This window comes from Pan troglodytes, chromosome 1 (genome assembly GCF_028858775.2).
Source record: "Pan troglodytes isolate AG18354 chromosome 1, NHGRI_mPanTro3-v2.0_pri, whole genome shotgun sequence".
Classification (NCBI taxonomy): Eukaryota; Metazoa; Chordata; class Mammalia; order Primates; family Hominidae; genus Pan; species Pan troglodytes.
The window spans coordinates 82,099,325-82,113,778 of record NC_072398.2 but is presented as its reverse complement, the minus strand read 5'-3'; the positions used below and the strand labels follow the sequence as shown (position 1 = coordinate 82,113,778).

At 36.5% G+C, this 14,454-nt stretch overlaps 1 protein-coding gene across 8 annotated transcripts in view; it reads left to right on the top strand.

Annotated features, from left to right (window-relative positions):
* Nucleotides 1-14,101, top strand: part of MAEL (maelstrom spermatogenic transposon silencer) — a 46,666-nt gene extending 32,565 nt beyond the window's left edge. For all 8 annotated transcript variants that reach the window (XM_009436562.3, XM_063787018.1, XM_054656967.2 and 5 more), the window contains 4 exon segments: nucleotides 8,113-8,175; nucleotides 9,716-9,848; nucleotides 12,972-13,047; nucleotides 13,555-14,101. In XM_009436562.3, coding sequence (XP_009434837.1) covers nucleotides 8,113-8,175; nucleotides 9,716-9,848; nucleotides 12,972-13,047; nucleotides 13,555-13,742 — 460 coding nt within the window. In that variant the 3' untranslated portion in view covers nucleotides 13,743-14,101.
* Nucleotides 14,102-14,454: the final 353 nt, after the last annotated feature.

The window sequence follows — 14,454 nt, the reverse complement described above, 5'->3', positions numbered from 1 at the left end:
ATTTATAAATTAACTTGGGGATAACTGAAATATTTATATTGTTGAGTTGTTTCCAAAGACTAGGGACATCTTTCCATTGTTCAAATCTACTTTTGTGTCTTTCAAATATGTTTTAAAATTTTTCTCACACAGATTGTGCATCTCTGGGACTGGCGCATTTTTGTGGGAGCAGTTCCTTGATAACTTTTTCTGTTCTTCTATGGAAATTGGTTTTATTAGGCTTTCTAATTTTAATGGGGTAAATTTTGGTAATCTGTATGTTTCTAGAAAATGATACATGTTATATAGCTTTTCAAAGTTATTTGTTTAAAGATCTGCAAGGAAGTGTGGTCTCTTAAAATTTTTTTAAATTTCATCTGTTTCAATGGTTATCTTGTCATTGTATATTTGTGCTCTCTCATTTTTTTGTAAGCAAATGTGTTGTCTTTTTTAATTTTTCAAAACAATAGGATTTTAATTTATTAGACCTGTTTTTCTATTCTCTTCCTAATTAATTTTTGCTGTTATTCTCTTTGTATGTTGTTGTTCTTTTTCTAGTTTTGGGGGCTGGAAATGTAATTTATCTTTTGCCTGATTTTTTTTGATGTGTTTAGTAGAGTGAATTTTCTCTTAATCATTGTTTTCAATGAATTTACGTAGATTATTGCATGCAATATTTTCATTGCCATTTTAAATAAATTATGTCATTTTAACTCTCAACCACCATCTCTTTAAAACAAGGCTTTTAAATGTCCAGGTGAAAAGGACTTTCTGCATTTTGTTTCTTTTAGTAAATTCCAGTGTTTTTACATTGTGATCAGAAAGTGTTTATAATATTTTTACTTTATGGAAGTTACTGGTCTTTAGGGGTTTTTTGCTGACTTAATATATAATCAATTTTTGTGACTGTTCTCTTGGCATATGAGAATATACTTTCTTTTCAGGATATAGCATTTGAGATCCACACACATACATCATCTACATTAATTGTATTGTTTACATTTTCTTTAGTTATATTTTATCCAGTTGATATGTCTTGTGTTGACAGTAATCTCCTATTATTACTGTGTTTCTGTCTGTGTTTCATTGCATTTCCTGTAGTTGTAAGCTGGCTGCTGTGATATTTGATGCCTTAAAAGTTAAAGTTTGCTGAACCTTGATACAGTAAATTGATCAGGGGCTCATGGAAGAGTATTCCCTGTGTTCTTGCATGTAATGGTGTACACCATATTTCCTTGAGTTTCTAGAAAATGCAACTTCATTTCATGGCTTTGTGTGTTCCTTTTGTGAAATTTGGTCAGTTAATTTTCTTGGCCTTAGTTATCTGATCTTTTTGACTGGAGTTAGTTGATCATTTTGCCTGGAGACTTTAGTCTTTTTTCATTTTTAAAGTCTAATACTGTTGCTAGGCTATTTCTCTGAGTTTATATGCAGGTCCATTTTCTAAGACATTTGGTGAGCCCTTTCAATATGCAGAATCAGGTTCTATTTCTGGAGATTTTTTTTTTTTTTAGATCATAGTTTAATGTTAGTTTTGTTCCACTGTTTAATGTTTCTTCTTAAAAGGAGTCCAATATATATGTATGTTTGATCTTCTTTGCCTTTCATTTTAATCACTTTTTCTGACCCTTTTTACTTTGTTTATTCTCATGATAGTTTCTGCTTTCTTCAGTTTCTCTTATTAACTTTACAAATGAATCTGTTCAGCCTTGGGCAGTTGGTAATTTAGTTCTTTTCTGTAATGTTTTTGTCTTTTTTTTCCCCTCTCTTTCTTGAGTTAAGTAATTTCTTCATTTTTTGTTTATTTCTGTTTCTAGTTTTGAAGTTTCTCATTCAGGGTGTGTTTTTATATTCTCACATTCTTTTTGAGGATATTTAATTTAACATGGAATGGTAATTGATATAGTTTGGCAGTATGTCCCCACCCAAATCTCACCTCGAATTGTAATCCCTATGACCCCCATGTGTCAAGGGTTGGACCAGGTGGAGGTAACTGGATCATGGGGGCGGTTCCCCCATGCTGTTCTCATGAGATCTGATGGATTTAATAAGCATCTGGCATTTCCCCTGTTTGCACTCATTCCATTCTGCTGCCTTGTGAAGAAGGTGGCTGCTTCTCCTTTGCCTTTCCCATGATTGTAAATTTCCTGAGGCCTCCCCACCAATGCAAATCTGTGAGTCAGTTAAACTTCTTTCCTTTATAAATTACCCAGTCTCAAATATTACTTCACAGCAGTGTGAGAACAGACTAACACAGTAATGTTAGGTTTTTCCCCTCCTTCATATTTTTTTGGGGGGTGGGGGTATGAGAAATTATCAGCTAAAGTGTTTTGATTCTCCTTTTCTGTTTTCTTTTCTTTTCTTTTTTTTTTTTAAGAGAGTCTTGCTCTGTCACCCCAGCTGGAATACAGTGACACAATCATAGCTCACTGCAGCCTGGAACTCCTAGAGTCAAGCAGTCCTCATGCCTCAGTCTCCTGAGTAGCTGGTACTACAGGCATGTGCCACCATGCGTACCTAGTTATTTTTCATTTGTCGTGGAGACAGAGTCTTGCTGTGTTGCCCAGGCTGGTATCGAACTTCTGAACTCAAGTGATCTTCCTGCCTCAGCCTTCCAAATTGCTGGGATTACAGGTGCAAGCCATCATGCCTGGCTATTTTCTTCTTATAATAGCTTGTTTTCTTCCCATAATAGCTTTCTGTAGATGAAGATACATTGCTCCTTTGCGTTTCTTGGACAAGGCTGATAATTTAGCGGGAGGTTTGATTGAGAGTCTTTTTTCCAAGAACCTTCCTCTCTGTCAATGTGACAAAGTACAGGTTCTTTAATGAATGTTTTCAGGGTGGTGGGAGTCTGGTTGTAGGTTCTTAGAATTTTATTTCCTGCATGATCTTAAATTTCCCCCTTTGCTTTTTTTTTTCCACCTAATTTCTAAAGGGCCCTTCCCCCTTCCTCTTTCACTTAGCATGGGACTTGCCTATAGTCAGTGCTCTGATCTACTAGGACTGTTTGAATATTTACGTAAAGAATGGGCTTCCTCATTGTAAGAATGATTTTAATTTAATCTTAGGCTCTCCATTTTCTTTCTTCCTTGCCCAAGTTTTTTCTGGACTCTACTGCATATAAAGGTTGGGGTAGGAGATTGAGAAATTGCTCCATTGGAAATTACAGTTTTCATTTTTCTATTTATAGACAACTGAGTTTTGTAGTGTTCTTCTAGTTATGCTGTAGGTGTAGATTTTGTTTTCCCCACGTTTGTTGTTGTTCTTGTTAATCTGTAAAGCTTATGAATGATGTGTTAAGATATTTGGATTTATGTACCATTGCCTCAGTTACAGGCTGAAGTATTTCTAAAATTTCACATTGAGTCATTCATTGTCCATGTTTTTATACATTATTGTCCTCTGTGCCATTAAGAGTGTTGGCGATACAGCATTTCTTAAAAAATAACTCCACTGTTGTCTCTGGGGTTTTCTTCTAAGCATATCCTTTCTGCAAGTTTTGATGCCAGTTCTTTCTTGATCTTTTCAGAAGAGGTCAAAAGAAAGTTTTCAGGGACAAACTAATATGTCCTCAAATAATCTTTAAATGGTTTATTGACTAAAATGTTGAAGGATTACAAATGTCTGGTTACCATCAAGATTAATAATTAAATTTGTACATGGTTAGGCAATGGCAACTATTTCTAGACTGTCAAATAGACATTGTGCAATACCTTCAATTGTAAGATGCATTCTAATTTTGGTTAAAATGTCAAGAAAATGTGTTTTATAATTGAAGAAATACAGTGTTGAGTTCAGCAGAGTAGCTATACTCTACAACAAGACTAGAGTAGCTCTAGTTTGAGACATTATTTGAGGTCCATGCCGTGGGATTTTGTTAAAGGTAAAACTCTTACATAGTACTGTAGGCACTTTACTAAACTACTTTGGACAGGATGGATCTACTTTTTATTGAGCTTCATAACATAATAAGATTCAAATGTATGATATTTTACAAGGGAGTTTGGATTGTAGTGTACAATAGAAACTGTTAGAATCTGTTAATATAAGCAAATGAAACTTATTCCAACCACTGCTCTTAAATGCTTACTAAAAGACCTTAAAGTTTGTAATAAATTTGTGATAAATGTTTTGTCTAGTTCTAAGAGAAATGGGTAGATTTTGTATTGGTGAAATTGAGTACAGTTAGGCAAATTGAATATTAGAATCTTAAGTAAACAGTCAGTTGATAACATGCATTTTGGAGGCTAGAATATTTATAATTTTTATAGGTCCCCTAGTCTCCTGATGCTTCTTGTCATAATTCTTCTTGGACTAATTCACTGTCTATGATCAGCTGACTAAACATGGCAGCCTTTATTTAATCAACAAATATTTATTGAGCACCTCCTCTGTGCCAGAAGATGATCCAAAGGTGAGCAGAATTAATGTGGTCCCTGCCTTCAAGAAGCTAACAGTTAAGTAGGAAAGAAACATACGGTACATAATAAAGAAAATGGTAATTTTAGCTTTTGATAAGTGCTAAGAAGAAAATCAACAAGACACTGTGACAGAGAAGAATGTATAGAAAAGTAGACCACTTTATAGAATGGTCAAGAAGACTTTGAGGGTGTGACATTAGAACCGAAGTGGGAGAAAGATGCAGCCATGCAAAAAATGGTAAGAAGAGCACCCTGGACAGAGATAGAAAAGCCTTGAGGTAAAGGCTTGGTGTTTGCTAGAAATTGTTAGACAATCAGTGTGACTGGGGAGTAATGAGTGAAGAGGAGAATGCACAAGATGAGGTTGAAGCAGTTGGGGGTCATAAACCATTAGAAAAAGTTTTAAACGTGCAAGAACACAGGGAGAGATGGAAAGGAATAGGTTGATTTAAGATAGGTTAAAGTCAGTAGACCTTGCTGATGGACTGGACCCAGGGAGAGAAAACGGAAAGAAATAATGAAAGATGACACCCAGGTTTCTGGTGTATACTACTGGGTAGATGAGGAGGAGAGGAGCAAGGTTACAGTGTTCTGAGGTCCTGGTGAGGCATCACATCACATCTGGAGATAGCAGGCAAGCAACTGTCGTCCTGCTAGAGCTCAGTGAAGTGGTTTGGGTAGTGTCAGCATTCTTTTCACTATGTGCTGGGCACTGAAGATACAGTACAGGAAGACAAGTCTTCTGCCTTGATGGACCTCACAGCACGTAGATGAGATCACCTCGGCAAACAGCAGAAAGAGAAGAGGACTCGGCACAAGCCCTGACGAGCTCTGACAAGTTAAAATGTGGGCAGAGGCTTTTCAAAGTCTCAGTACCTCTCAGCCTGTAAGTGTTCCTATGTTATACAAATCATCATAGCCATCATCAGTGTCGATGAGGGTTGAAGACATGAGAAAAACTGGGATTCTGGATGTAATAATTTCATAAATCTCTGTGAAGTATTTGGTCTTCTTTACCACTCTGTAAAGTGCTCTGTCTTTCTACACAATCTTCTATATCCTGTTAGGGCTATTAGTTTGCTTTTGTTCCCTGGATTATCTCATTCTTCTGGATTGTGAGTTGTGGTCTCCCTGTTTTGTTCTTTTTCATGTTGCAGGCTTTTCTTGAATGCCTGATTATCCTTGATTGCATTCATATTTAGAAATGAGGCTACAAAGCCGAGTGTTCCATATTGTTCAGTGGGGATTGTTAACTGATGAGGCTTTCCTGTAAGGAAAGCAGACAAGAGAGATGTTTAGTTGGAGGCAAAATCCTAAATGCTAGAATATGAAAGGCTTTGCTCTAAGGTACCAGCAGCCATTCTTGCTGCCTGGTTTTCCAAGAACAGTTTACTTTTTTTCATGGGGGTTCAGGGAAGTAGACTATTCTTTTTACAGAAGTTCAGCCTCATGTCTTCTCTTTCTGCTCTGTGAGTAGAGACATGTTCACAAGTCCAGAGCCTCTCCAGAGTTCTGATAGGCAGACCTTCTTCTGCTGCTAGCCTCTTGAGCACTGAAGACTGTGACTTCTTTCCAGCTTCATCAGTTACCATTTATTTTATTTGCCACAGATTTGTTAAAATGTCTTCCATGGAGGCCTCTTCCTGCTTTTTTCCTTTATTGTGGACATCTACCATTTTTATTCTTTGACTGTCATCTTCACAGCGTCTTGGGACCAAGAAGAGATAAATTTGTGCAGGTGTTTAATTCACCATCTTGAACCAGAAACCCCAGCAATAGTAGTATTAAGAGATGCAGTTTTATACTTTATCACTTTAGAATAGTTTTTCTTAGTCCATTTTAATGAGCTTTTGATACTTAGCAGGATTGGAGCTGCTCTTGTACATAAGGCACTTGTATGGGAAAGTTTCTGTGGGAAATATGGGAGTGACACAATCATCCTTGGCCTCAGAATCTCCTGTCCAATAAGACTCTAGTGTGAAGATACTAGTCATGTATGGTAAATTCTGGTAGAATTCCAAAAGAGTTTCAAAAAGTTATGAAAAATCATATGCAGAAGACATCACTTAAGTGTTGTTAGGGTTTAAAAACTGTTAACTAATATATGGAATAAATGTTTTATTTGTTTCTTCTGTGAAGATAGAGTTTCTTAGAGCAGAGATTTGGGTTGAAAGCGGGGACCTTTCCAATAAAAAATGGCCTGAATAGTGACTCAGAGAAATGAAAGCCTGCCAGGCGCAGTGGCTCATGCCTGTAATCCCAGCACTATGGGAGGCCAACGTGGGTGGATCACCTGAGGTCAGCAGTTCGAGACCAGCCTGGATAACATGGTGAAACCCTGTCTCTACTAAAAATACAAAAATTAGCCAGGCATGATGGCACATGCTTGTAATCCCAGCTACTCAGGAGGCTGAGGTACGAGTTATCATTTGAACCCTGGAGGTGGAGGTTGCAGTGAGCAGAGATCGCGCCTCATAGCTAAATATGAACACAATTAAGGATAATCAGGCATTCAAGAAAAGCCTGCAACATGAAAAAGAACAAAACAGGGAGACCACAACTCACAATCCAGAAGAATGAGATAATCCAGGGAACAAAAGCAAACTAATAGCTCTAACAGGATACAGAAGAGTGTATAGAAAGGCAGAGTACTTTATAGAGTACTATGCCCAGCCAGTTTAGAGTTTTTTTGTTTTCTTAATTTTTATTTTTTGCCAGTACATAGTATGTTTATATAACTTAACTTTTGTTTTAATCTAAGGCTTCATGTTACAGTTTTGTGAACTACCACATTTATAGGCTCACTTTTCTTTGGAAAAACAGTGGGAAATTCTTAATTTTATTTTTAAGTAGTCTTCCATTCATCCATGCATGAAATAACTTTCATCCAGTGCAAATAATGGATTTTTACACTGTTTAGTGTGTTTATAATTTTAAATGAAGACTTTTGCTAAGTTTAAGCAAGCTTTGTATTGTACAAGTAGAGCTGCTCTGAGTCTTAATAGACTGTGTACTCATTGGAAAGATATACACAAGTTTATAACAGCTCTTGTCATGAAAGTGTGCTATTTTAGTGTTTGTAACCTTGTATTGACTTACACAAATTATTTCCGTCATTTCCTCACCAACATCACCTCCTGAGATCTCCACTGAAACACCACCTTCTCAGTGTTACCTTTCGTTGACACTTTATCTAAAATGTTGTTCCTCTCCAATATTTTATATCATCTTTTTATTTTTAAATAAAGTCCTATCCTTAGAACTTTCCCAATTTTCCAATTTACTGTGTATTATGCTTGCATATCTTTCTTGATCTGTCTTTCCCTCTAGAAAGTAAGTTTTGTGTGGACAATAATTTCTATTTTTTCAATACTGTATTTCTAGTGCCTACCACAAGGCCTAGAAAATAGTGTACATTGAATAAATGTTTGTTGAATGAGTGCATTTTGTCACTAATGTGCCAGAAGCACTCATTTTATTTCAAGGTAAAATTTGACTGTATGGTTATGTGTAGGTTGCGTAGTATCATGAATTTGTATCAGAGAATGTAGCATTAAAATCTGTTTTTTAAAAATCTTTGTGTTAAATTTGAAGTTTTAGTCTTCAAGTAACCTCATTTTTTAAAAGATTTCAGATAGAAATCTGGCATATAAAAACCTTTAAGCAGTGCTACTTCAGTTAGGATATTAAAGTCCATTTTTTTGTACAGGTGCAAGTGGCATGAAGAAAATGATATTCTCTTCTGTGCTTTAGCTGTTTGCAAGAAGATTGCGTAAGTTGGGGAAAGGAGTTTCTTCATAATACTGTATTCTGATTAAATTATTCTGTGCCATTTTGCTTGCTATAGCTTTGGCAATCGGGGTAACTCTGTTTCCACAATGCTCTTTCAAAACAAAGGGGGTCAAATCAAAACTACAGTGAGATATTATCTCACCCTGGTTTAAAATGGCTTATATCCAAAAGACAGGCAATAATAAATGCTGGTAAGGTTGTGGAGAAAAGGGAACCCTCATACACTGTTGGTGGGATGTAAGTTAATATAACCACTATGGGGAACAGTTTGGACGTTCTCCAAAAAACTAAAAATAGAGCTACTGTATGATCCAGCACTTCTACTGCTGGGTATATCCCCAAAGAAACGAAATACATTGAAGAAATATCTACACTCCCATGTTTGTTGCAGCATTGTTTACAATAGCCAAGATTTGGAAGCAACCAAATATCCATCAGCAGATGAATGGATAAAGAAAATGTGGTACTTATACACAATAGAGTACTATTCAGCCATTAAAAAAATGAGATTCAGTCATTTGCAACAACATAGATGGAACTAGAGGTCATTATGTTAAGTGAAATAAGCCAGGCACAGGAAAATAAACATCTCATGTGCTCACTTATTTGTGGAATCTAAAAATCAAAACAATTGAACCCATGGAGATAGAGAGTAGAAGGAATGATTACTAGAGGCTAGGAAGGGTACTAGAGGGGTGAGGGGGAAGTGAAGATTGTTAATTAGTACAAAAAATGGTTTGAATGAATAAGGCCTAGTATTTGATAGCACAACAGAGTGACTATAGTCAATAATAATTTAATTGTACATTTGAAAATAACTAAAAGAGAATCATTGGATTGTTTATAATACAAAGGATAAATACTTGAATGGATAGATATACCACCTTCCATGATGCGATTACTACACATTGCATGCTTGTATCAAAACATCTTATGTACCCCATAAATATATGCACCTACTATGTACTCATAGAAAATAAAAATAAAGGTGGTTTTGTACATCATATTACTTTTATTTTCTGTCCATGTCACCTCTCCTAGCAATATGGGTGAACCTTCAGAACCACTTCCTTATTGGGGTACTCTAACACATAGGTCTTTTGTTCTCGTTTTGTAGTGAAAGTACCTGGAGCCCCAGATAATCTGGGTGCTCTGGTAGCCCAGTGGGTGATATTAGTTCACAGGATAGATTAGTGTTTGTGGTTGTAGTGTTATTTCTGCCGCTGCCCTCTCCTTGCCTTAAACATTTGGGAATCCTGGTAATCTTTATCTTCATTGCCATGCCCTTAAAATGAACCTAAAATTTTATCTGGCAATCAAAAGATTGCTTAGCAGTAATAATCTGTTTTATTATATGTATTGCTATTTATTTATATGTCTTCTCTGAATCTCCAAATTTATTTTTTCCCAGTTTATAACAGTACCTCAGATGCTTTCTTTTTGTTAGAGATTTGAAAATACAAATACTTTTAGATGAATTAAATTAGATTCTGATAGTGAGATTTTTATTTCTTTTAAAGGTACTGCATCAGTAATTCTCTGGCCACTCTCTTTGGAATCCAGCTCACAGAGGCTCATGTACCACTACAAGATTATGAGGCCAGCAATAGTGTGACACCCAAAATGGTTGTATTGGATGCAGGGCGTTACCAGGTAAGGAACTGACTTTTAAGAGCTGCTGGTCTCTTTAGCTGTTCTACTCAATGTGATTCTGGCCAACAGCAGCAAAAGATCAGCCTTTGTTTGGTTCTTTCCCTCCCCTTAAACATTATTTTGAAGTACTTCATGGAATGTCAAACAGTTCCTAATCCAGTTGTGTCTTGTGTAAAATTCTTTTTTCTCTGGTATATTTCCTACCAATTTAACAAAGTTTTAAGAAAGTTAAAACTGGTATTTAATCTTTATGTAAAACATTTCCAAAGATTTATTCCAAAAATTAAATATCTGAATGTAAGTAATATAAATATTCTAAACATCTACCTCAAAAATACTTAAGACCTGATTTAGGATTTGATTAAAAGCTATCTAATTTCTCTACCACCTTCCTTCCCTCCCTGCCGTTTACTTATTAGTAGGCCTCTAAACCACTAAGTGCATAGCAGTTAAGAGTATGGGCTCTAGGGTCAGAATTCCTGAATTTTATTTTAGGTTCTGCTACATACAAGTTTTGTGACTTTATGCACAATACTTGAACTGTCTGTACTAATTTTTTATGTATTAAACAAGAACAATAATAGGGGCTAGTATTTGTTAGGATTAAATGCAGCAATATATGACAGTACCAAGGCCTCCCTGCCTTAGAGCTTAATAGATAATAAATATTGTTATTTTAAAATAAACACTTACTGAAAAGGAAACTCAAAAAATGGCATGAACTACTGATGAAAACAGCTAGATTCATCCTAGTTAATTATGCTGAACAAAAGAAGCAGTCTCCAAAATTACGTACTTTAGAATATACTGTATGATTCCATTCATATGACATTTTTTTGAAGACTAAACTATAACAAGAACAAATTAGTGGTTCCCAGGAGTTAGGGGTGGGAACAGGGTGTCTGTAAAGGGATTGAGCATGAGAGAGGTTTTTGAGGTGATAGAATGGCTCTGTATCCTGATTGTGGTGTTTACACAATTCTGTACATACGTTAAACTTCATAGATGTGTACACCAAAAAAAGTTTTACTGTATGATAATTTAAAAATAAAAACGGAAGGACTTCAGAGCTCTCCATATGTACTCTGGGCAAGACCCTTCTCTACCCTCCCTTTAAACCTTTGGCCCAGTGGTTCTCGACTCCATTTTGTGTCCTCCATGGGACATCTGACAATGCCTGGGGACATTTTTGGTTGTCACATCTGGGGAGGGGGTGCCCCTGGCATTTAGTGGATAAAGGCCAGGAATGCTGTTAAGCACTCTATACAGGACAGCCTTCCACAACAAAGCATTTTCCAGCCTAAAATATCATTAGTGCCCAGGTTGAGAAACCCTACCTTAGCTTCATCACCACTATCTGTGTTCACATCATCAGAATTAATCTCAATAATGTGCCTTTTCATTGTTTATATCAGTTACTATAGGAAGCCTAGGACTCTTAGATTCTCTCTCATCTCCCAGACTCATCTTATTTGGCTGGTCCTATTTCCCAGCCCTTCCCAACTCCTGAGAAACCTTCCTGTGGGTTTTCTCAGCCTTAGTTATCAGCAAAATTTCAGGTATCTTCAGTGTCTTTGGGGCAAAGTCTATTTACCTTCTTGGTTCTAACTAAAACTTGAGCCTCCTCTAAGGACACTGCTTCTCTATTAACCTTTTCAAATGGTGACATCTTTTGCTTCTTCATGTGTCATAGGGCCTAGATTTGAAGTAGTTGTCCTTGATCGTGGCCTCCAGACTTCTTTATATAGTCTCCCCAAAATTCCTAGGCATTGAATTTCCTGTTATCCAGGATGTAGTACCTTTTTGGAATCAGTAGACTCCAAATGGCCTCTTTTTGGAGTCAGTAGACTCCTGAGTTGGTTCCCCTCGTTCTTAGAGCAACACCAATCCAGAAAACTGGTTTTTCCATCAGAATTATTTATTTCAATTTCCCTACACATAGTCCTTCCAGCTGCCTAACCTCTCAGTTTGATTTCCTCTCCTTCAATAATCCTGTCTTCTACCTAACAATCATATCCTGGACCCCAGTGGTACCTCCTTCATAATCTCAATTTCAAACATCCCCCTCTCAGACTACCACCATCTTCTACTACCCCTGTGCCAACAATTATTTAGTCTCTACTGGGATATACAATTCATTTATGCCTCCACTGTTTTATACTCCCTTACAGGGCCACTTCATTGCACAACTCCAGGGCACCATTCACACTAGTAATGCTGTAGACTCATGTCTCCTCCTTTACCACCTTTGTCTCTACCCTTCACCTCCTTCCTTCCCAACTCAGATTCCTTGGCCTATCTTTTCCACTGCCTTGCATGCACTGTCAACTCCATTGGCCCTCTTTTTTTCCTCATACTTGACAGATACTAACCCTGATTACATGTAACTCTTCACCTACTCTCCTCCTATGCCTGTGACACTAAATGCGGCTGGAAAGGAACTACCACGCTGACCGATCTTACTGACTATTCATCACCACCAACTTCAAGGGGCCTTTATTGTTGCCTGACATACCCATTTCTCTAGTCTGATTAATTTCCTACTCTCCTAGACAGTTATTTCTCACCACCTTTTTCCTTCAGATTTCATCATCTCTTCCCTCACCTTTGCTCTAGCTGATTCCTTTGCCTCCTACTTCTCTGAGAAAATAGAAACAGTTGGGAGAGATTTTCTACATATTCCTACCACTCATCTACGTGCATCTACCATATCCTCTGCTTTACTCCTATTTTAATGAATGAATTTTCTGTGTTCCTATCTAAAACCAATCTGTCTGCTTGTATATTAGATTTCCTTCCCTTACCACTCAAGGACATGGCTTCAGTAATTTTCCCCTCCTGTATCATCAGGGATTCCCTCTGTTCTAATTCATTATCAGCAAACGTGCTATAATCTCACTTTAAAAAAAAAAAGGCAAACCCTTTTTTGCCCTGTAATTCGTAATCTCCCTCCAAAGTCTATCCTATTTTCTCCCCCTTTGCAGCAAAAATTGATAAGACATTGGAAAAGTATTTGAGTGTTAGTTTGCATTTTTAAAGAGTAATATGAAATTGAAGACAGACCATCCAGTAATGGATAAGAAATAAACATTTTTCCCCCTGGTATTTTCCTGTTACTTACAGAAGCTAAGGGTCGGGAGTTCAGGATTCTCTCATTTCAACTCTTCTAATGAGGAACAAAGATCAAACACACCCATTGGTAAGCAACTTATATTTTACAAAAATGCACCTAAAGGATGTTAGAGCCTATTACTAAGATCCCAGGTGTGGTATTTAAACAGTGATATCTAAATTAGCTTTAGGATATAAGAAGCTTGTTGAATTGAGGGTTTTATTTGGCATTAGCACCTTAAACAATTTAGATGTGTACATTTTTGGGTCACTTGGATACATTGTAACTTCTCAGAATTTGTTAGGGCATTTAAAAGAAAACCTGTTTTTCTTGTAGCAGCAATAGCTTTATAGTTTTGATTTTAATGGTATCTTTTGTGGGGTGAGAAACTTTAAAAGCTAGTGACATGAAATTTCAAGTGGTGCCTAAAGAACTTCAATTAAAAGTTTCCTGGGCTAAAAACAAAAACATTTTTCTATTGAATTATGGCTTAGTGAAAGGCCTACAGTAGGATGAGTCAGTTAATTGAGGCATCTCTTTGTAATAAAATTATAAAATTGCTGTATCTCTTTTCTTGTATTTTCAATATCCTAGGTGACTACCCATCTAGGGCAAAAATTTCTGGCCAAAACAGCAGCGTTCGGGGAAGAGGAATTACCCGCTTACTAGAGAGCATCTCCAATTCTTCCAGCAATATCCACAAATTCTCCAACTGTGACACTTCACTCTCACCTTACATGTCCCAAAAAGATGGATACAAATCTTTCTCTTCCTTATCTTAATGATGGTACTCTTTTCAATTTCTGAAAACAGTAACAGGCCCAACTTCCTTCTTACTACAGTCATATTAAACAGATCACATCAATGACAAATGTCACTACTATAAAAACTACTTAATTTGTAAGGAAATTGTTTCATAGATTTAAAAAAATTGTGGTTGGAGAGCATCTTGGCATTTGTGCTTTTTTTCTTGAGGGATTGTTCTGCTTCCTGGCTGTATGATGGGTATATCATTAAAGTTTGGAGTCCTGTATGAACAAAACTGACATTTTTAGAGTTGTACTTTTGGGAATGTTATAGATTGATCATTCTTTCTCCTGATAATAAAGGTATTGAATATCTGTTATGAAAGGTTCTAAAATAGTGTTAATCTGTTTCTTCCTGTCATGAAATGGGAACCTTACACTGGAGACCTGCAGGCTGTCTTTATTGCAAATAACTAAGAAAATTAGCCTTTAACAAACACAGAATTTTGCTACCTTAAAAAGTTTTTGAAATATACTTACTTTGGCAAAAGAAGGCACTTGAAAGATGAGAAGGCAAAATTAGAAAGGTTAAGTAATTTACCCTAAATCACATCACCTGGCTAGATATTGAATGAATTTCTCATCCATTGGACTGCAAAGCAAGCAGGTATTATATTGAGTCAGGTGTTCACTCTGTGACTGACTTAAACTGGCTTATGTTCTCAACCTGGGGTAATATATAACCTAG